Source organism: Topomyia yanbarensis, chromosome 1, assembly GCF_030247195.1.
Source record: "Topomyia yanbarensis strain Yona2022 chromosome 1, ASM3024719v1, whole genome shotgun sequence".
Lineage (NCBI taxonomy): Eukaryota > Metazoa > Arthropoda > Insecta > Diptera > Culicidae > Topomyia > Topomyia yanbarensis.
Window position 1 is genome coordinate 84,668,686 of NC_080670.1, and position 24,533 is coordinate 84,693,218.

Consider the following 24,533-nt stretch of genomic DNA (forward strand, 5'->3'; position numbering starts at 1 on the left):
TTGGTTAAAACTATTGTCATATTGATTTCTCTACAACAGTATTCTCTGAAATGTTTTAGATATTGTAAAACGCCACAACTTTGTTGAACATTTTAAGACGCTCCGACGCTTTATATAGAGTTTGATTAAAAATGTCATATTTCTTAGCCAGTTTTCTAAAAAAGTTGCAAAAATATGCAGGTGATATTGTATTATCTTGAAAGTACTATCAATCTACTGCAAAGTCATGAAGGAATGATTAGTATCCGTTGGTATCCAAGAATGTTACGCACAACTGAAATGGCGAGTATTTGAGTTCTAACGGCGTTTATATTCTATTCAATCTTAAATATTGGGAAAGTAGCAAAGGTCTACAATAGAATGTTGATAATCTAGTTATATTATCCTCTTTCGATGAACTGTTGTCTGCGTTGTTATGCAAATTTTTATTTGGATCGTCCTCGGTTTTACTCGAAAACTGCACAACTTACGTTTACCAATTTCGACGACAAACAATGAATCTGTGGAGGAGACTTTAAAAAAATAGGTGTGCATCATAACTCCGAATCTACGGGACCAATTATTTCAAAATTTTGTACAGTACTTCTTCACACAATTTCCAATGGAACCAACAATCCAACGAGCTCTTTTTGTTAAATTATGGTATTACTTTTACAAAAACTCATTAATTGATTATTGTGGGGAATAAAGCCTAGATATACGAGTGAAAGCGAAATTAATCATTAAGGGTTGGTGCAATTATATTTAACTTAAAGTTTGGTGAAGTTCTCCTCTATATTTGTGTTTGTGCTGCAACCATATTCTTTGAATAAATAAATCTCTCTCTGAGAACAGATAATGTGACTGACGCGAATGAGACTAATACGTGCAAGGTTTCGAATACATCGCCGCTCGCTTTCGTACCAGCGAGTGTATGTATGCGTTAAAGAATCATATTAAGGTTCAAGTTACCTTTTTTAAGCATGTGTTAGAATTGAACGCTTGGTAGTGTGGGTAGGAAAATTTGTGTTCAGCTTTGCCACCGGATTATCCATTTAAACCTTTTTAAAACTCTAAAAGAAGAACATCAGTCGATTTATTAGATCATCACGATTCAATTCATGCAAAATACCTGCTGGAAAAACCATCGGCTTAGCTAAACGGTGCTTTTGAAAAAGTGGCTGTGGTTTTTTCATTGCGCAGTTGTGGTGCGTACCCCAGCTCGGTGTGGTAGTGTGATAAAAAATCACAGCCACTTTTTCAAAAGCACCATCCAGCTAAGCCGATGGTTTTTCCAGCAGGTATTTTGCATGAATTGAATCGTGATGATCTAATAAATCGACTGATATTCTTCTTTTAGAGTTTTGAAAAGGTTTAAATGGATAATCTGGTGGCAAAGCTGAACACAATTTTTCTTACGCATACTACCAAGCCTTGAGGTAACTTGAGCCTTAAACGAACGGGCACGAAAATATCCGCAGGTTGCTTTCGAGGAAATGATACACACGCTCGCCTTCCTACCGGCGCGTGCATATAAGAATCGCGGTGGGCATAGCGAGAGCAATATTCTGATGAGAGGAAATGATTGCTGGCGCCCGAAGTTGGGATCGGTATTATGACTTACCCATGTATGTATGTAGGACTGTCCGATGAGCGATAGAATTTCAGAGTCGCGCTTCATTCACTCGTTCAAGTTTCCCGCGGATAGAAGGCGTAAATTTAACTCCCGAAATTCACGACAATTATAATAATTAAAATAATTTTGAATACAGTACATTCAAAAAGGTTGATTATAATGAAGCCAGATAGCGCTGAAGAAAAACTCAAATGCTCGCCATTTCATTCTTTTATAACATTTTTGGATACTAACAGATACTAACCACTCCTTTAGGATTTTGTAGTAGATCGTTAGTACTTTCAAGATAACATTATTTAATTTGCATATTTTTGCAACTTTTTTAGAAAACTTGTTAAGAAATATGACATTTTTAATCAAATAAACAGCTCTAACTCTTTCTATAAACATTGGATCGTTTAAAATATTCAACAAAGTTGTGAGTTTTTATAAAATTTAAAACATTGTGAAGAACATTATTGTAGAGAAATGAGTACGACAAAAGTTATTTTAAAGAAACTGATTTATGTGGTTCCTTGGAAAACTGCTCATAACAACGAAACGGTTGTAGATAGAGAGTTAGTATCTTCAGTTCAATTAATAAAAATAACATTGTCTGCAACTTTGCTGAAGACTCAAACTGTCTATCTCCTTCCAGTAAAAAGTTACATTTCAAAAATGTCTTTACATTTCATTTTGGACCATGGTCATCTACTTTGGAAAATCTGTCTTTATAACTCCAAAAACTTGTCCTAAGTCACCAAAACTCAAAACCTTATGGTTTAGCCGCAAAATAATTAAAGGCATGAAATTGCTCATTTTGACCACTGTGAGCTGTTGTGAACGTTCAACTTATAAACGTATTCCGTATAGGTGTTTCTTATGGTGGCGTTATTAAGGAGACGCTACGGACAACATTTGAAGCAGAAAAATGGTATCCTCTCGGTGGATGAAAAATTCCTCTCCGATGACGTAATCGTCTTTTCTTCCTTTACTTTTAGAGTAATTATGTAACAAATTTTCGAAATGACACATGTCCAGGCACCGGTTAAAATTCCTATTTTTACAACCATCCGAACTTATCTTTGATTTCAACCTGTCACTAATCATAGTTTTTCTTTCTACCGCTGAGGATTTAACATTTTAAGGCCGAACAAAAAATAGTTAGTAATCCGGCACAAGGAACGTTCCGAAACTCCAGGATCGGTTGCCCTACCTAGCAAAACACGGAAATACACCTCACAAATAAGTTTGAAATAAACTAAATCAATTGATTTCTTCCAAATCAATCAACTCTTCGCACTAACTTATCGACTTATCTTATTTCTCTCTCTCTCTCTGTCGTACTCTCTTAAATCCTTTCCTACTCTCCTACTTCCCCCTCTCAATCCCTACAAACCCATGTAAAAGTTTTTACAAAAATATCTCGACCGACGAAAAATTGTTTGCACATTTGGCAGATTTTGACTCAGGTAGATTTAATTACTGGTAGCGGTGGACCAAATGGCTCTAGAGTGCGATTGTATGACATGGCATAGTAATTTAAAAATTCAAATTGTTGAAAATTCGAGAAGCGTTTTCCCGGGTGCGTTTGATCGTGCGCTGAGAATGCTTCCAAACAAACTATTTCTTCATACGTAACCATTTTATGCAGATCAACTGAAAATAGGACTTTTACTATTTCTCCTTGGTGCAGACTAAACACTACAACTAAACATTTGCGCGTGAAGGCCATAAAACTTATAACTAAGTTAGCTATAAAATTTGCGTTTCAATTTCGTTTCATCAGAATTCGACACTAACTTAGTGGTAGGACTAAGCAAGCGCCGTATTGAGCCTAGCTCCAAAAACGGAAACACGATTTGTATTTCTGAGGAAACTCCTAGTCCTGAGTTCTGATTAAGCTGATGAGAAGTAGGTTTAATCAGAAATGCACTCAGGATACATTTCTATTTGCCAATTCGGCAAAAGACACTACATCACGGAAAACACAAAAAGAGTACAAATTCTCAAGTTATTAAAATAAAATGTCTGATTTCAGATAAAAATGCGGGCCCCAGGTCCCGGAGCAATTGCCCCGGTTGACCCCACCTAGGGTTGTGGTACCGGTAATACCGGTACCGAAAATCCCGGGAATACCGACCCATTTTTGGTACCGTAATACCGGTACTGAACAAAAGCCAGTACCGGTATTTTCGGTACTAAACAATTTTTATGACAAATATGTTAACTCAGTAAGGGGATCTGTTTCAAAATATCGGTCTGCAAGATAACGTTTAATTATATTAATTTGCCTTCTAAATAAATCGTTGAGATAACACCTTTGTGTGGGAACGAGGTGGGGCCATCATCATAATAATTCTAGAAGTTAAAATTTTATTAGCGACATTCTGATTGGTTTCCATTATTCACTGGGTGGCGCGTAATAAGAATGTGGTCTAAGTCATGTCTGTATTTGGTTTGCTCTTAAACCTTTATCTATAATAGAACAAACAGCGATTTAGTAGCTAACAGTTTTAGACTTGGTGAACTGCTTCAAATGGGGCGATTTGTAATTATTGGTGATCGGAAAATTCAGCAAAACTCCATAGTTTACAGGAAATCAAAGAGCCTGGATATGCGTTAGAGAATAGTAGGCAAACGACATAAAGTTCGAAACCAATTTTCAGAAAAGCAAGAGAGGAAATGCGATTAAACTGCTCGGATTTACTGCCATTCTCGCTTTGATTTACTGTTGTTAATAGGGTTTCATACATTTACCATCTGTTCAAGTCGACGAAAGTCGCACCACTTAGCAGTTATTGATTTCAAAGTGGCCTAGATTTCGAAATAAAAGAAGGTGCCCTATACGAAAAATATCTTCTGTGAAATGAGTCTTGCCATTCCGAAGCAATTAAAAACAATAAACATGTTTTTGATCAGCAAAAATCAATCATCTGAGAATAAGATCATCAGTTTGAGCATTCAATTTCAGTTAGAAGCTTTTTTCGATTTTTTTTAAAAATATTCGAGTACCGGTACTTTACCGGTACTGAGGGCTTCAGTACCGTAGTACCGGTTCTCGCCAAAAAGGGTCGGTACTGCGAACCCTAGATAGGACGGATCATTAGTGTCAAGACTCCTAAGGACTGTATTCGAAAACATGTAGTAGAATGATTGGAATTTTGGAAGAAACTATTGGTTTTTATGTTATCGCAAAAATGTACGTAAAAGAAATTTGAACTAAAACCACGACCAGAATGATCGGTGAAAAGTTGTCGGCAGCACAAATCCGGAGGTTGGCTGTGGCAGAAAATGTGATCAAGTTGTTTCGATAATAGTTAAAAAGGAACAGGACGATTTCTAATATCGTTCAAACTTATTGATTTTATATGTATTGAAAAAAGATGAATATTTTATGTTATTTCATTCAGATAACAATTAAACTTTATGGACCTCTCGTTTCAAACTACCTGGCTCAGTTTCACTTCAAGTAAAAACAGAATAAATAACGCTGCAAAAACGTCTAAAGAGCTTTACACCTAATGTATTGCGTTTTTGGTGTACAACGAGACGCACTTCAAGTCAGACTAGCCGTAATACGAATAAGACGATGCTCCTTTCATTCCCGTAGCAAAACATATTCTCTAGAGGAAAATGTTGATAGATACCCTAATTCAAGCTATTTGTGCATGTGTTAAAAATAATTGGTACGAAGTAAACGATATTCATTTTGTGCCGAACAATGTAGCTCCCCAAAATATTTCGGAAGTATGCTCTTTTTAAAAATGTTGAATAATTTTTTCCTAATCAGTTCGCTTATTTTATAGGCACAAATGCGCTAGCTTGACAGCGCCAATTTATTTTTTCTCATTTTGAATATATTAAAACAAGTACAGTGCTGGAATATTTTTTATGTTAAATCGAAGAGGAAAAATCTATCTCAAAACTAGGAACACAATCCGATATAAAAGAGTGGGAACAATAGTTTTACCTTTCTCATATAGAAGGGTTATGCAATTGCTACAAGAACCGACTTTCTAACCGATGCCTGGAGGGCCAAGTCTCTTATACCATTCGGCTAAGTACGTCGAGATCGGAAAATGTCTGTGCGTGTTTATGTATGTATGTAGGTATGTTTGTGTGTATGTCAACAAAATATCCACATCGGTTTTTCTGGGATGACTGAAACGATTTTTCCAAACTAAGAATCAAATGAAAGGTATAATATTCCCATCGGCTGCTATTGAGTTTCATTTTGATCCGACGTCTGTATCCGGAGTTACGAGTTGAAGAGTACGGTTACATAGAAAATCTCCAAATAATTTTTCGACATCGGTTTCTCGGAATTTTCTAAACCGATTTTCACAAACTTTAATTTGAGGTGATTTTTTTTAAATTGTGAGTATAATCGCTTGAATTTTATTGTTCTAGGTCACTAACTGCTATTCACCGTCTGTTTGGCCACATTTACTACCAAATAGATGGTTCTGGATGTCTCAGAAAAAGGGACCATGTTTCAAAATTAACAGTCACATCGACTTATCGGAGATGATTGTCCGATAATCACAAGCATAATCTTAAATCAAAGGCATCCCCATTAGGGTTGTGGTACCGGTAATACCGGTACTGAAAATCCCGGGAATACCGACCCATTTTTGGTACCGTAATACCGGTACTGAACAAAAGCCAGTACCGGTATTTTCGGTACTAAACAATTTTTATGACAAATATGTTAACTCAGTAGGGGGATCTGTTTCAAAATATCGGTCTGCAAGATAACGTTTAATTATATTAATTTGCCTTCTAGATAAATCGTTGAGATAACACCTTTGTGTGGGAACGAGGTGGGGCCATCATCATAATAATTCTAGAAGTTAAAATTTTATTAGCGACATTCTGATTGGTTTCCATTATTCACTGGGTGGCGCGTAATAAGAATGTGGTCTAAGTCATGTCTGTATTTGGTTTGCTCTTAAACCTTTATCTATAATAGAACAAACAGCGATTTAGTAGCTAACAGTTTTAGACTTGGTGAACTGCTTCAAATGGGGCGATTTGTAATTATTGGTGATCGGAAAATTCAGCAAAACTCCATAGTTTACAGGAAATCAAAGAGCCTGGATATGCGTTAGAGAATAGTAGGCAAACGACATAAAGTTCGAAACCAATTTTCAGAAAAGCAAGAGAGGAAATGCGATTAAACTGCTCGGATTTACTGCCATTCTCGCTTTGATTTACTGTTGTTAATAGGGTTTCATACATTTACCATCTGTTCAAGTCGACGAAAGTCGCACCACTTAGCAGTTATTGATTTCAAAGTGGCCTAGATTTCGAAATAAAAGAAGGTGCCCTATACGAAAAATATTTTCTGTGAAATGAGTCTTGCCATTCCGAAGCAATTAAAAACAATAAATATGTTTTTTGATCAGCAAAAATCAATCATCTGAGAATAAGATCATCAGTTTGAGCATTCAATTTCAGTTTGAAGCTTTTTTCGATTTTTTTAAAAAAATATTCGAGTACCGGTACTTTACCGGTACTGGGGGCTTCAGTACCGTAGTACCGGTTCTCGCCAAAAAGGGTCGGTACTGCGAACCCTAACCCCACCCCGTCCAATCAGGTCTGAATATACTAACACTCTTTGTATCACCACGATATTTTTCTGTTTTGAAATTAGCCTTTTTTAACAAATTAGCCCAACCCTCCTATATTAAAAATAACAGCTAATTTTTTTTTGCTTTTAACCAAATACAGGTGCCGCTGTTTCGAGTGCAGCTCGTGTTCAGCCTTTCAACAAGGACAAGTGTTTCACGTTGCTGGTACTAGATGATCAAAATACGGACTGGTCAAAATACTTTCGTGGCAAACGACTACATGGTGACTACGACATACGAGTAGAACAGGCAGAGTTTTGTGAGATATCTCTCATCGCCAACGCTGATGCTGGTCCTTTAGTGTCATTCAATAGAGGCAGCTCGAAGCAACCAAAATCTTTCCGACCGGATTTTATTCTCGTCCGTCAGGCACCTCGTGATGGCACTAAAGATCACCGTTCAACTCTTCTAGGTTTAAAATATGGAGGAGTGCCGAGTATCAACTCATTGCATTCATTATACCAGTTTCAGGTGAGTACACTCTAAACTCATTAGTTAATTTTGCAGCGTATTTCCACCACGATATTAACATATTAGCAAAATTTGAAATTCTAAAGCAACCAAACAATTGTCCAAGTGTTTAGAAGTTTGGCTTTTGCTTGGTAGCCTCAGGTTTTTGAATGACACTCAGCTTTGGCTTTAAAATTGTTTCTGGAACGCATTATGGATACGCAATAGTCGCCAGAATACATGCACAGTTTGGTTTATTCTATTTTTATTCTACGCAATATTCTTTGATGGTTTATTTGTTTTGATTGATTATGGTACAAATTGTTTTTTTTTACATAGGACAAACCATGGGTGTTCGCTCACTTACTCCAACTTCAACGACGTCTTGGCAAAGAATCGTTCCCGCTTGTTGAACAGACATTTTACCCGAATCCTCATGATATGGCAAGTACAACCATTCATATTATTTATTGCAACATCCGAAACATTCAAATCAATTTAATTTCCATATTCGTTTGGGTCATTTTCACATGTACTAAGGTCTTAATTGATATCAATAATTTGTACTAAATATAATCGATTCTGAAAGAACACAAAAGTTATGGTAGTAAAATAAATATTATTTTCCTCTGACAATAAATATTTTTAGTGTTTAAAATATTAATTAAATAATAACAATGATCTGATACACGATTTTAGCCAACAAGTAGGATATTGCATAAATAGAATAATTACAACATAGATGGATTCTCGATTTATGCAGTTAAATCACTCCCGAATGTTAAGTTTACATTTCTGATAAAGTGGTGATCGGCGCCAATGGCATTTAGCAGGTGTACCGTCAATTAGATGTCCTCGTGTCGGTACACAAGAACCATATGCTGATTCACAAGGGGCCATTGGCATCCAGTTACACACTCCAATAGACATGTTGCAAGTCCCGGTATAATATGGTTTGATTTGACATGGGCATCCCTTACGATAAATTCCAGCCAATCCACGCTTCTCCACAATCGTAAGATCCGAATATTTGCGCACAAAACTACACAAACCCACATGAATATCTTGAGCAGCTATTGTATACAATTGGTTCACTTCTAACTGTAGTCCACACATAGAGTCAGAGGGAGGTGTTACAATTTTCCCCTGCTTTAGCATTTTTTGAGCATGAGGTGTCATCTGGAACAGAAGAATAATATAATTATTTAAAGTTTTATCTACGCGCCGTAATTACTATCTTCCTAGTCGCAACTATCTTACCTTGTACTCTTTTTTAATGGCGATTTTGTAGACATTATTGCCGTTAAGCTTTCGATTTGACTTTCTGAGTACTTGTACGACAATTACTGTAAAAAATGAAGAAAAAATAGTCAATTAAAATTAAGGTGGTGATTAAATTGGCCAATTTAACTAAAATGTAAGTGCAGTTATTGATGAATCATTTGCAAGAACAATTCCCGATTGAATGGTTCTGTTATAAGAACTAGTTAGAGTCCGACTTAAACCTTTGTTCGATCCGATCGCATAACTTGATACCTTCTGGTTTACCTGTAGTTTTTCAACTACAACAGGCTTTCTCCAGACTACCATCATCGGGAGCCACCTTACGCCAGAATTATACTGCCTGACGTTTCGGTCACTGGTTTTGGCCTTTTTCAAGGGAAATATATTATCGTTTGACGAAGAACGATGAGATATCTTCCTTGAAAAAGGCCAAAACCAGTGGCCGAAACGTCGGGCAGTATACCACAGCCGCTCTTATTTCTAGATCGTGAAAGCCCAAAAAGCCACTAAAATTGACACGCATTTTTTGTTTTGGCTGAATATGATATTGTTTCAATTTAATGGTAAGTGTGACCGGCACTCATTCCAGTTGGCGTTGGTTCAATTCCTGCCGAGGTCGTTGAGATTTTTCTGGGGTGAAAAATTCTGTGGTCACGTCTTCCTACGGAAGGAAAGTCAAGCCGTTGGTCTCCGGTCCATGAGGTGCTGGATCGATATCTTGTCCAGATAGTCGACTCACCTCTCTGGCGTCGGTACAGAAGAAGTAGAATCCAACGTCTATACTTACTTACAAATATCCTCCTCCCGTGATATTTGTGGAGTGTGCAGTAGTATGTATGGACTCTAGCAAAAGCAAGTATCGGACTAACCATTCCTTCCCTTTCCTTCTGCGATCTACTTTCGGACCTGGCCGGCGCCGTAACTGATCAATAAATACTTTAGGATTACCAGGAGTTGCACATTGAAAGATGTTTCGCTACTGCCAAGTATAATTATCTACTTATTCCCTGTGCAACTTCAGCTAATCCAGATCGATAACGGAGTAGCAGCCAGGGGTGGTCGCACAAGCTCAAGCTCAATATGATATTTTTTTTCAAATTAAGCGTTTTTGAACTTTTGAAATTTAAAACATAGAACATTTTTCAATCACTGATAACTCGGAAGCGATTTGATATATGAAAAAAAAAAATTAATAAAAAAAAGTTGCCTTTGCAAATGAGCATACCGAAAAAAAAATTGCAAAAAATATGTTGTTGTTGTATAACTTATGAAATCTGCAATTATTAGAAACAAATTGAACTTTTTAAACCCTTCGGTACTCGCGCCAAATTTTGTAACACGAGCGCTCGCGCGTTGTGCTTTGCACAACACAGATAGTCTTTAGAATACCTCGCGATCCGTATCATTTGGAGCACTATTTTCTTCTGCAAATATGGGCAGTAGATAATGGCTTTTCGGAGGGACGAATGAATATGACAGAATTAATTTTTTTCGATCTACTGTATCTAAAGTGTCTATTTTTTCAGCAGATATGTGTCTTCGGCAGGGCCGCCGAGAGGGGGGGGGCGGGGTGTTTCCCCCCGGGCCCGGAGTTGTGAAGGGGGCCCGGATTTTTAACCCACAAAAAGGCAAGCGGGTCTCAGAGGCCCGGCACGTTACAATTTTTTAGTTACAAAAAAATGTGTATGCAGTATAAGCTTGGGCATGTAAATTTTGATAAGTAGTTTTAAAATCTATAACAAAAATAAAGAATTGTGAAGCCGTGTGGTGTCCGGCGGGCTGAAATCTTTTTGCACTATTTCAACCAAGAATAGAACCTCTGGGAACTGCTCCCATGTCGTAAGAGGCGACTAACAACATGCTAGGAGTTCCTAGGCCGAGGTTTTGTTCCGTACCGAAGACTTAATCTGGGCGGACCTTAAGGTTTTCCATATTACCCTCTTTCCAGTCTGTATTTAGTGAATCACTGACATATACCTTTTCTGATTCGCCTTTCTTGATTGTGTACCAACGTTTTAAGTTTCTTCTGGCGGTTGTATATTAGCCGTAAATGACGAAATCTAATTCTACACTAAGTAACAGAATATATTAATATACCGGCACTTCCACGCCAAGGTTTAACTTCCAAAGCTTTGGCTTAAAAACCGTTTTTAAAAAATGGAAACTTTCATGCAGGAAATTTATTGAATTGGCCTAAGATGGAGCTGTCGAATTTCACAAAAAGCTTTTTATGTTGCAAGTGATCTGTAGTTGTGTTAAATTAGGTATTTTCCTATTATATTTGGAACCGTCTACCGACAAATCTACATTTACGAATACCTCCAAAAGTGACTTCTTGAGGTCTCATGAAGGCCTGACACTAGCTTTATGATACTTTTGCTTTTCTAAACAGTAATAAAAATCTCAACATTCAAGAACTTCACTTTGTCAGAAAATGTAGGGCCATCGGAAGCTAAAACTTCGTAAAATCGCACTCCTGGTCCTTTTTTCAGTGCAGTACTCTACGTCACTCGTTCAAATTTGCACCGCTCTTATGGTAGTCGGTATTTGCTAGTATTACTGTTCTCCCATCCATTCTGGTAGTCAAACGGTGGGATAGCAAAATTCTTACAAGTTTCCTATCTCATGCCTCCACGCGATTCTAAGTCTATTGATGACATTTGGTCCTTAGACCGCAGAATGAGAGGGTGCGAACAGAATGAGAGGGTGCGAACAGATCTAGTCGAGAAAACATTGCCGTAAAAATGAATAGTTGATCGGAAATTAGCCCCAATACGACTAATCTGACTAGTATCTATGAACACGGCTCAATACGTATTGAAAATTCGCCGCGTCTGTTTTTATGAACCTAATTTAAAGCTCCGTTATTGCTAACAAGCCCGTGCATCAGATTAACAATCCTTTATATTTCCCTTCAGTGTTCGGTATTATCGCTCGTATACTTGTATTCCACAAACAATCCGATATGGAAAATAAGAAATACTTTCCTTGATTTATAACATCTCGCGCTATTTTTGCCAGTATAATATGCTGTCACTTGGTAGTTTTCAAGCCAATAAATATATCGTAGAGAAGAAGTAGCGAGTTCTGTCCAAATACTGTTGCAATAAATAGTGATCTGGCCCATTACCCACGATCGGCTGTGTGGAGTTCAAATTGTTTTTGTTTAGGGAACATAGTATACTCTCGGTAGCCGGCTGCCCAGAGTTTAAAAATAACCAAAAACTAAACAAGATCATCTCTTTTTCGAGTGATCGTGCACTCGAAGACTAACTAAACAACTACCTAATAAAATATGCTTTACAGGTCGCATCGTTTGCTTGGAGCGAATCCTAGACCTGATACCCTTCCAAACCACCAACTCCGCGACACCTATGGAAGAGTCTGATGAATCGTCGTCCTTCCGTTAAGTAGGTGGAGCATCAACACTTCCTGTCTACCTTATCCTTTATCCTTCCCCGTGAACGATGGAGATGGGGGCGGCCGGCAATGATGGCTATCATGCTGTTGAGGTTTTAATATGGGTCGGATTGGTATGAATTCCTACTTACCACTTCCTAAGCAACTCTTATTAGATAATCAGCAGTCAAACATGATGAAGTCAGTGTGCAATCCGCCAAAATCATCGTCACAACGCAACGCAACGCAACGCAACAAAAATAAAGAATTGTGAAATTTTCATCTGTGGAGTCATGCGCAGCTATGTTTGAATTTTTTACATGCACAAAAAGGCAAGCCGGGCCTGGCAGGCCCGGTGTGCATGCAATATTTACTAGGAATACCACGGGTTTTATACATTAATATTTATCTAAAAAAACATTTTGATGAGGTAATCTTCATATTAGCAAGTATTTTTTCATGTTTTGATTTATTTTATCTTTTTACCTTTTCTTATAAGAAACAAATCTTGAAAGTTTGAGCAAATTCTATACATTTCTTTTATAAGAAATGTAAAAATAGCATACGATAATGACGTGTGTCATATTTTTTTGGGTAAATACTTTTATTTCACCCACTGTGGTCTACTTGACAATTATTTGGATACAACATAACCTAACTCTGTCGTTATTGTCTATTTTTGTTGTCTATTCTTTGTGTTATAGTTGTCGTAATTATTCAAATTGTAGGATCTAGAAACAACAAAAAATTGAAATGGCTATAAGACGATATCCCCTTGTTTTCAATCGTCTCAAAGAATCTGAAATAATGGAAGAAATTCGAGCAAATTCAACAGCAGACGATTCCGAAACTGATTTGCAAAGAAAGGAAGAAGATGCGAATGATATTACTTCCGACAATGAATCTGATGCAAACTCGGAAGAAAAATCAGAATATGTACTCCGGTTATGCATCAGTAGAAATTAATAGCAACCCAGAAACATTTATTGGTCGTGTTCAAACGAAATGGAGCTCAGAACCAATCGTCAGTCAACGTGATCTTCTGAGTACTCACCTTTTTGGAAAAAAAATTTGACCTTTACATCCATCGCCTTATACGCGGAAATCGGGATTTGCTGCATGCAAACCCAAGTAATGTTGCACATATTTTAATATATATTGCATCATTTGGACATCATGGTGGTATCAGTTTCTATGGATTTCTAGTTTGCTGTGTGATTGTACTCTTCAACCCGCAACTCCAGAACAGAAAGTCGGATCAATAAAAAAAATCAATAGCGACCGATAGGAAGGCTGCACCTTTCATTTGAGACTAAATTTGTACAAATCGGTCCAGCCACCTTTGAGAAAAATCGGTGAGATTGTTTGCCACATACATACATCCATACATACATACACACATACATACATTTTACGATCTTGACGAACTGAGTCGAACGGTATAAGATATTTGGCCCTGCGGGTCTCGGTTAAAAAGTCGAAAATTCGATCGATTGCATAACCTTTCTATATGAGAACGGCAAAAAGGAGCTTCAATTTCGACGGGCCTGAGAGGCCCGGCTTGCCCTTTAATGTTAGGATTTTAGCTTGCTTTCCCAAGGGTTAACAGAAACTAAAATTTTAACAAGTACTTTTTCGTCAAAAATTTGAGCGTGCAACTAAAAATTCAATATCTTGTGCATGAGGTAACTAGAAGAGCGAAAATTCCAAACTACTGCATATTTGATATCAACTATGTTTAGACAAACCTAATTCTCGCGTCGAAACAAGATCAGACCCGAGCGGGCATAGCGGAATTTGTACATCGAATGCCATATACGCAGCTCACCTGGGTTCGAATCGCAACCCCGCATACAGGAATAGAGATTTTTTATAAAAAAAATCCTAACCTGAATGAAGAAGCGAATAACCTTAAGGTTAAAATGTCTATAATCGAAATAAAAATATGATCAGACTATAACTTTTGATTGAGACAAGATTTGCTCACAAAAACAAGTAAGGCCAATAAATGTGACTATCGCCTTTCATTTGAGTATTAAAGGTTTTCAAGGAAAACTAGTTTTGAAGCCGTACATGCACTAGAAAAAAGTTGGACATGAAAGGGTTAAATGAAATATATTTTTTGATTTATTGAATTTCCAATCTTCGAAAGCGCTGGATTAGTATCGAAAGTAATTATTGAAAGAAAAAACCCTGCCTAGGATTGCCACAACGGTTTTCGAGTCGAATTCCGTATCATGGTTGAGGTAAATCCGAATTCGTCCGGAAGAGTCCATTGGATTATTTTGCATTTTTGGAATCGTCCAGCATCTAGTCCTCATAAACACCATCCTCGGGTTGCAGGCCCTAATCGTTAAGGAGGCCCTCTTGGTGTTGGCAAATATTATTTTAAAAGTGCCATTTGGGTTTACTTTACCTCGTTGAACCTTCGCTTCAATGAATCAATGTTCCTCACAAAGATTCTCGAAAGAAACTGAAGTATGATTTCACGCCTGTGTTTGTATACCGTGGAGCAGAGCAAAGTTTGCTCGGGTTATCCTTCACAGCGAGAGTTGCTGGTGCTTTTAGATTCTTTGTGAATATCCGAGGAAGTAAAGTACTACATCCAACTAAATCAACAAAACTGTTCACAAAAGCTAAAACAGGAGTACTTTACCAAAACATTACACTCTACGGTGAATGTGAAGAAAATAAGATATTTTTCTCCTAGTACTACGAGCTACTTAAGAAATAAAACAGTGCATATTTATTTGTTTTAAGCATTTTATACAACAAAAAACAATGGAAGCGCTCCAAAATTCTGTCGAGTGATGACTTTAATTCGAAATTCTAATTGATTTCAACGCATACCCATGTATCTCTTGAAGTCTATCCCTTGTTCAGTAAAACTCTGGTGGTCAAAGTACCACTAGAGGCAGTAGCCCTACCTCTATTTAAGAGCTCAATTGGTCAAATGAGTCCTCAAAAACTCTTGATATGCTAAAATAAATCGAGATTAATCCAAAAAAATATTCGGCGATTTTCGACCCCTTCTTCCTCCACGTAGCATTTTGTCACAAATTCTAACCTCCCCCTTGTAAAAAACGTAGCAACTACCAATCCTCCCTTGCAAAGCGTCCAGGGATGAACAAATACATATGCTTCACAATTCTTTCAAATACGGCCTTTTATGAACATTTTCATTATAACAGCAAATTGCGTACACAACAAGCCCCTTTCATGACGAATATAGTGTTAATAATTTTGTTTTGAATTTTATATGTATGAAGAGAAGATCTCTTAGTTAACAATCCTACAGCTGACAATGATTCTAAGAAGCATACGTTCAACTATATTACTAAATTTCGTTTGATTGATTTCTAAGAGAAAATTTAACTCTGCTACCAAACTAAATCAACTTGTTAGCAAGATTAGCTAACTAATGTAGCACGTTAAATCCGTATGCAAAATCTTTTCGTTTCGGAGAAGAGAGCGTGAGATTTTGAACGTCGCTTCCTGAACGTAACGATTTTATTTTTATTTTTGAACTATTTACTAGAAATCAGTTACAACATTCTCGTAAAATATTTTAAGATGTGCTAACACACCAACACAAATAACAGAATAATTCATGTTTATAGGATTATGAATGTTTTCGAAACCAGCAAAGCGTAAAATCCAACCACAACCCTTATTTGAAATTTGATCCATGTTTCTCAATTTTTTTCATTTCTGAATGGATTTTTTTATTTTGTTAATATTTCATTGATCTACTTTTTCAAGTTGTGGATTGTATTTGTATTTCTACAATTTTAAGATTCCGCCTCTTTTATCTATTTACATACTTTTATTTTATCCATCTTTTCACGTTTCTTACTTTTACTTTTTTTTATTGCTATCACTATTACTTACTTTAATTTATAGTTTTATTTTATAGTATTTATTTTCTGTTATTTCATTTTTTTCGAAATTTTTCAAGGAAATTCTGCTTTCTTTATTTTATTTTTCTTATTGTTTCATATTTTAATGCTCTACTTTTTTATTTGTTTCTTTTGTCATTCCATCTAATTTTTAAAATTTGTCTTTTCACTACATTTATTCTTATCATAGCCTTTTTATATCTCCTTTTCTCATATTTTTTGCATTTCCAAAAGCAATTTTACTTATCTAAATTCATTCTAATTTGTCTTATTGTTTAATTTTTTACCTTTCTCGTATTTTCTTCCTTATTTTCTAGCTTTTAGCTTTCCGTTTTACATAGTTTTATTTTTTCTCATTGTTCATTTCAAATAATTTAATTTATTTTTTTTGCACATTTTCCTTAAGCTTTAATTCGTTATTGTTATTTCTTCATTGTTTCCATTTAACCTATTTTGAAAGTACTTTTTCTGTTGACCATTTTCCTATACGTTTACTTTTAATTTTTTAAATTTTGTTTTGATTTTCGTAAAAATCGTTTGATTTATCTTTTTTGACACTTTGCGCACTTTTTCTTCATTTTACATTTAGTTAGTTGTTTGAATTTATTTCAAATTGCATTTCTAGTGTTTTTTTTCTATTCTTTAAATAATTTAATCCATTTTATTCATTTTCTTCGTGTTAATTGCTCCATTTTGTGTGTTCCTATAGTAAACCATGTTGGCTTTTTTCTACTATTTTTTGTTTTCCATTTGGACTGTTTGCTCCGTTTTTGTTCAATGCTTCTTTACTTTTTCGTCGTTTCATCATTCCAATGTTCCAGTTTTATAAAATTTTCCGGTCCATCCCTTTTTTTAAATTTCTCTATGGTTATTTTATTCTTGTTTTTTATATATACTCCTCTAATTTTATGCATTTTTAACGTTTTATTCACTTTTTCTATTGCTTTAAATATATCTTGTTTTTAATGTTAAATAAATTTTATTATTCTTGATTTATCAAGTATTCTTTTTAGTAGTTTTTTCATTTTCATTGATTCTTAAAATTTTTCCTACTTTCATGCCGGTTTTTCATTATTTTCACCATTTGTTCAATAATGTTCGACTTTTTTAATCTTTGCAGTATGTTTTCCTAGTTTCCTGTTTTCTTTTATCAATTTTTGAAAGGTTCTGTTTTGTTTTTTCCGATTAAACATTTTTTAACATTTGACATTAATTTGTTTATTGTTTTGTTGTTTTTAGCTTTTTGTACATTCTTTTAATATTTATTTTTCCTATTTTTTATCTTTTGCCGTTGATTGCCGTTCAGATAATATTATTAATTTTTGTAATTACTATATTTTTAATCTTTCCATTTCCTTACTTTTACAAATACTATTGACAAAAATGGCGCTTTTCGAAGTCACCAAAACTGTCGAAGAGGTATTAAAAGACTCCCAAAGTATAAAAAGTTCTACATTTTTTCCTTCATTAGCACTACAAATAAATAGAGCAAAAAACTGCACATAAATATAAAATGTCATTGTACTATACATAATATCAGTGAACTCCAATGGATTTTAAACATTAACTTTTTTGTACTCAGGAAATACACAGTGGTGGGGGCCCGTAAGTTGGACCCCCGGGCCCGTATTTTCTTTCTGCGGCCCTGGTCTTCGGCACTGTTGTTCTGGTGATCAAAGCCCTCGAGGTGGTATGCGAAATAGATCGATATTTTGCCACTAAGTAACGCTAGTGACCATGCCATTTTGGCCTACTGTATCTCGAATTCCTGATTTGTTTGCAAGAGGGTGTCTTCGATACATTTGCACAAGAGATAAAAACCTACGAAGTGATACACTGAATAGCTTAGGATTCTACCACTAGGTAGCGCTAGTGAACATGCATATTCATGATTTCAGAATCTCAAGATTGCGACCATATAGAAGTGCAATGTCTTTGCCAGAAGGAAGGTTGTGTCATTATTTATGTGCGTGTTGTATTATCCATCCGATCCGATCCGATTACCATCGTGAGCGGTTGAATGGTGTTACAGAAATGGTACACAGGAGTTTTACGACTACCAAATCTTAATTTGTTTGCATACTTATTAAAAATTAGTTTTGTTGAGTAAAACAGACGTCATCTGACAATTTAGTGAACTTATTTTCAGAAAATCATTAATTTAATCTTTCCCTTGGTGATATTCACCATTTGAGGTTTTAGTTCGAAGAAAAAAGAGAACAACAACCTTCCAAACAGTCAGGAAACTAAGATACAGTAGGACGACAAAATTACATGCTCAAGTTACTAGCACCTCCTAGTGGAATAATCCCATACTATTCGTTATACAGTAATGTTTCGACTATATCACGTATATATATATATATATATATATATATATATATATATATATATATATATATATATATATATATATATATATATATATATATATATATATATATATATATATATATATATATATATATATATATATATATATATATATATATATATATATATATATATATATATATATATATATATATATACAACGGCGTTCTGGTAACACTGTAATGAATTAGTTTGTGGAACCAGAACTCGGATCCACACAACATTCAACAGCAGCTGATGGACCTTCCATTTAAAATCAAGTTTGTCAAAATCAGTTCAGAAAATTCCGAGAAACCGATGTGGACAAATCTACAAATTTTGTTTTGTAACCATACTCTTCAACTCGTAATCCGGAACAAGATGTCGGTTGAAAATGAAATTCAATAGCACCCTATGGGAATAGTATACCTTTCATTTGAATCTTAGTTTGTAAAAATCGGTTCAGCCATCTCCGAGAAACCGATGTGGACATTTTGTTAACAAATCCGCACATACACACACATTTATATGTTTGGAATAGAGTTTGTGCCCTCGCCTAAGCTGCAGTTATTGATCAATTGACTCATAATTTGTGATTCTTGGTCGTGCCGTGACAATTGACATACATTTTGTTCTCCCAAAGTGTCGTCGGTAGTGATAGAATCCTTGTGGTGAAACCGTGGATGCATATCGGAAAAGCTTATTCGCGAAGTAGCTACTGTTGCCTACCTGTAGGCGATTCGCAATGGATTCGATCTGCCTGCAGTGCTCCGAGCCGGTAATCACTTTGAATCAGCTGAAATGCCAAGGATTCTGCGACAGAATCATGCATCTATCGTGTTCAACGCTCACTCGTCCAAAATTGGACATGATTAACGACTCAGCGAAAATATTCTGGCTTTGCGACAGCTGTGTGGATTTGATGAAATCCTCCGCAGTGAATGCAGCTTTTACAGCATTGAGCGAAGCGTTCCGTTTGCTGACCGACACACATAAAACAGCGCTTGAAGCATTAAAAGCTAAAATGGAGAAAATCAGTGGAATCTGCAACGACATTGCCTGCAACTCCCATATCATGGCCTCTTCCAAATAGAGCTGGAGCCAAACGTGCTCGCGAGACTGAGAATGATAAATTTCTTTCTAAATCCGATGTCCCCAGTCTAACGTGTGGCAAGAAAAAGGGTGATGTAGCAAAGGTACCCACAATCACTGTTCCACCCGCTACTAGTAAATGCTGGATTTACTTGTCGCGAATTGCTACCACCGTTTCCGAAGCTGAGGTTGGTGCTATGGTTAAGGAGCAACTTCGTGAAATGGCCCTCAATGCCGAAACCTGGCCGGATGGGATGTATTTCCGCGAGTTCATCGACTTTCGGCAAGAACGTACTAATGACGGGAAGCAGGGGTTTCGGAAAACACCTCGACTGGGATAAATCCATCGCAAATAGCAGTTATTTTAGACTACGCACCGACAATTCGCCTTGGCAACCGGGACGCACCGTAGAAAGCAATATGGAATCCCCCAATCCTCCCAGCACAGTCGTGCCTCTCGCAGTCAGCAGTATCTTCAGTCGTCCCGGCCCTGTGTCTGGGAATGGAGGGGGGACTTCCAAATTGCCCTCTTTGGCAAGTGTTTTAAAAATAATATTGATGAATCAACCGTTTTTCCTTATGGAGCTGTTTGTTCTAGCTCGAATGCTTCCGACTGTCAAATAATAAGTCGACGCTGTCAGCCGTCAGCTGGAAACCTCCTGAGGAGCACTCCAACTTCCATCACGGGTGCTACCAATTCATGCAGTTCATTCGCGCCTTCTGCTGTTAGCAGTCATTCCAGTCGCCCCGGTGTGCATTCCAGACGAAGGAATCAAGGAGTGCCGGTCAGCCTTCCGTGCCTAAAACCGTCGCCCATCCACTTATACTATCAAAATGTGGGTGGCATGAATTCCTGTGCAAATAACTATCGCCTAGCTACCTCGGACTGCTGTTACGACATTATCGCATTGACAGAAACATGGCTAAATGAGCAGACTCTTTCCAGCCAGGTGATTTGCTCTGACTACGAGGTTCTCAGATGTGATCGGAGCCCTCTCAACAGCCACAAAAATGCTCTGGAGGCGGTGTTTTACTCGCTGTGCCTCGTGGATTAAAAGTTCAACATATAACAAATGATGCTAGGAGCAGCATCGAACAAGTGATAAAATTGGGAAATCGAACATTATATATATATATATATATATATATATATATATATATATATATATATATATATATATATATATATATATATATATATATATATATATATATATATATATATATATATATATATATATATATATATATATATATATATATATATATATATATATATATATATATATATATATATATATATATATGTGTGTGTGTGTGTGTGTGGTTTATTTCCCTCCCGATAAAATTCGCGACTCTGTACTAGTTGATTCTCATTCTGAATCATTGACTTCTGTTGCTGCGATGGCGCAACCCACTGACGAAATCATGATTCTCGGCGATTTCAACCTTTCTACAACAAAGTGGCGTTCCATTCATAACGGATTTCTACAACCCGACCCAGACGAATCTGTTTTTCATCCTGGCAGCATTACTCTTCTGGATGGCTATAGCACGGCTACACTTCTGCAGATCAACAGCACAACGAACGAGAACGACCGGATTTTAGATCTATGCTTCGTTAATGCCAGAGATCAATCGCCGCATATTTCCACCGCCCTCGCCCCGTTAGTAAAGTATGTTCGCCACCATCCGCCTCTACATCTTACACTCCGGTCCGTCCTATGAACTTTTCGAGCCACGCGCCCACCGTGTGTTACAATTATAGGCGGGCCGACTATAGCAGCATTCTGAATATTTTACAAAGCATTAACTGGGATTCTGTGCTAAGCAAGGATGATGTGAACTCCGCCGCTGAAATGTTCTGCCATATAATGAGCTGCCTTATCGATCGTCATGTCCCAAAGTGTAATCAACGAAGTGATCAATTCCCTTGGCAGACAGCCGAGTTACGTCAGCTAAAAACTGCAAAAAGAGCAGCATTACGAAAGTTTACCAAACGCCGTACCTTGTCACTGAGAGCTTATTATGTAAGGCTGAATAACGATTTTAAAAAACTGAACAGTTTTTGTTTTTCACACTATCAACGAAAAATGCAACGTAAGCTTAAGTCGGATCCTAAATCGTTTTGGAGATACGTCAATGAGCAGCGGAAAGAAACCGGCTTGCCTTCTGCAATGTTTTTGAATGGTGAAGCTGGTCATGATTCACAAGCCATATGCAAATTGTTCGACTCTAAATTTGCGAGTGTGTTCGTCAGTGAGACACTGTCCTCGCAGCAGATTGACGCTGCAGCTATCGGCGTGGCCCAACTCGAACGGTCAGTGAGTGAGATTCGTGTAGAGCACTCGGATATTGTATCAGCAGCATCCAAGCTTAAAGCATCGTCATCTCCCGGGCCAGATGGTGTCCCTGCTGTGTTTTTGAAAAAGTGTATATCTGGTTTGGTGGAACCACTCTGTCAACTATTCAAAATGTCACTGACAACCACGACTTTTCCTCAATTGTGGAAAGCAGCTTTCATCTTTCCTGTCCACAAAAAAGGTGATAAGAGGAACATTGACAATTATAGAGGAATTTCTGCGCTCCGTGCCATTTCCAAGCTCTTTGAGTTAGTCGTGGTGGAGTCAGTGTTTTTTCACTGTAAGGAATATTCTAAAGATATTTCTAAAGACCAACACGGATTCATGCCGAATCGATCGACGTCGACGAATCTACTATCTCTAACCTCTTTTGTGTCCGAAGGGTTCGATGCGAGGCAACAAACTGATGTTATATATACTGACTTATCTGCAGCTTTCGACAAAATCAATCACGATATCGCAATCGCTAAATTGGAAAAGCTTGGCTTTAGTGGATCACTCCTGCGATGGTTCCAATCCTATTTCGTTGGCCGTCAACTCAGTGTGAACATAGGTGATGCATACTCCAAACTATTCTCCGCAACGTCTGGAATTCCGCAAGGAAGTCACCTCGGACCATTGATATTCACTCTCTATTTCAACGATGTAAACTATCAGCTGAAAGGGCCACGGTTGTCGTATGCAGATGACCTAAAAAATTTCAACAGAATTAAGAGCCGAACGGACGCACTTTATTTGCAGCAGCAATTTGACACGTTCAGCAGATAGTGTGAAAACAACCGAATGATTCTGAATCCGGCGAAATGTTCTGTGATACCGTTCTCCAGAAAAAAAAGATCCCATTGAGTTTGAATATAACTTGTCTGGAGCTCTTGTTTCCCGAGTGAGCTGCGTTAAGGATCTTGAAGTGCTGTTAGATTCGAAACTTACATTTAAGAATCACATTTCGTATGTTGTTGGTAAAGCATCGCGAAGCCTGGGCTTCATTTTCCGTACGGCTAAATCCTTCACAGACATTTATTGTCTCTAAAGCCTCTACTGCTCTATAGTGCGCTCCACGCTGGAGTATAGTTCGGCAGTCTGGAACCCGAATTACATGAACAGCAGCGATCGAATTAAAGGCGCTCAACGAAAATTTATACGGTATGCTCTTCGACGCCTGCCTTGGCGCGATCCTGTTCGTCTACCAAGCTACGAGAGTCGGTGTCAACTCATCCAGCTTGATACCCTTCAGCGTCGTAGAGAAACTACAAGAGCCTTATTCATCTCTGATCTTCTGTCAGGACGCATCGATACTCCAGATTTACTAGAGCGAGTTAACATCCAAGCAAGGTCCAGAACGTTACGCGGAAACGTTCTTCTGAGAGTGCCGTTTCGACGAACTATTCAAACAGCCGCCCACCACCAAACGTTAAAAACCGACTACCAATCACCACCAAACGACCACCAAACGAATAAAATTTAGTTTAGTCGAATTTCCGCGAATTTTCCGGCCAACTTCACAGAGGTCTTTCTTATACGTAGTTGAAGTTGGTGTAAAAAAATGTAAAAATCTTCAATAACTTTGAAACAAATGAGTATTTTACATACAGTCTTCGACAATATTATGTAGTTTTGATACCTACATATTTGTGTTATACATAGTTTGCACGAAAAGTCACAATGAAAAAAGTTATATTAAGAAAACTAGATTTAAAGGGGTTGTCATAGAAAACGCCTTATAAATCGATAACCTTTCCTCCTACAAGCTCAAGTTCTTCGACAAAATTCTTCACTATAAGCATTCCTAAAACTTTGTCGAAGATACCAACTTTCTATCTAGTCAGTATAAAAAGTTAATTTTTTTAGTTCGATCATAGTAAGCCATGTCTAATTTCAATTGTTTTCAGATTGTGGAGAATATTCATATGAACAATTCCTCCAAAGACACCCTGTGAATATATTCGATGGTTTGGCCTCTAGTGAATTAAGTTCACGTTTTTGTCGTTTCAACCCACTGTGCGACGCCGGCTTTGCTTTGCTTCACCCATAAAACTCGGCAAGGATGAACCTCCAGTATAACAATAGTTTTAAAATAAATGCATCCATATATCTTGATGTTCAAGATTAAAAGTCGGCTAACTACTTTGTAAGAATCGGATATATTTCTTTCCAGTTTTTTCACTGAAGATTTTTTTTATCCGACTCTTACAAAGAAATGTCCCAGTGCGATTTTTATGCTTGAAGTTTATATCCCGTTTTTATATTCTAATATATTTGAAACGGGTTTTACGAAGCACGTTATGTCCTTGCGACTTGTATTTTCGGTCGCTCAATATTCAGTACGATTTGCACATACATACAATGGATCGACAGCCACGATCTTGAGATACTATGTGTCCATACTAAAACATCGCTTGAAACCAGCGGCGGATCAATTAGGAATATTCGGGAGGTCCGGGTCCTGTCGAAAATATTCAACTTG

At 37.0% G+C, this 24,533-nt stretch overlaps 2 protein-coding genes across 4 annotated transcripts in view; one reads left to right on the forward strand and one right to left on the reverse strand.

Annotated features, from left to right (window-relative positions):
• LOC131693967 (synapsin) overlaps positions 1–24,533 on the forward strand; it is a 966,657-nt gene that overhangs the window by 380,261 nt on the left and 561,863 nt on the right. The window contains exons 4-5 of the mRNA XM_058982279.1: positions 7,331–7,701; positions 8,020–8,124. Of these exons, the coding sequence (XP_058838262.1) occupies positions 7,331–7,701; positions 8,020–8,124 (476 nt within the window). The remainder of the gene's footprint in view (positions 1–7,330; positions 7,702–8,019; positions 8,125–24,533) is intronic.
• LOC131693996 (tissue inhibitor of metalloproteinase) overlaps positions 8,118–24,533 on the reverse strand; it is a 196,364-nt gene continuing 179,948 nt past the window's right edge. For 2 of the 3 annotated variants that reach the window (XM_058982335.1, XM_058982345.1), the window contains 2 exons: positions 8,941–9,026; positions 8,118–8,859 (listed from right to left, as the gene is read on the reverse strand). In XM_058982335.1, the coding sequence (XP_058838318.1) occupies positions 8,449–8,859; positions 8,941–9,026 (497 nt within the window). In that variant the 3' untranslated portion in view covers positions 8,118–8,448. The remainder of the gene's footprint in view (positions 8,860–8,940; positions 9,027–24,533) is intronic. The other variant, XM_058982326.1, reaches the window with a different exon arrangement.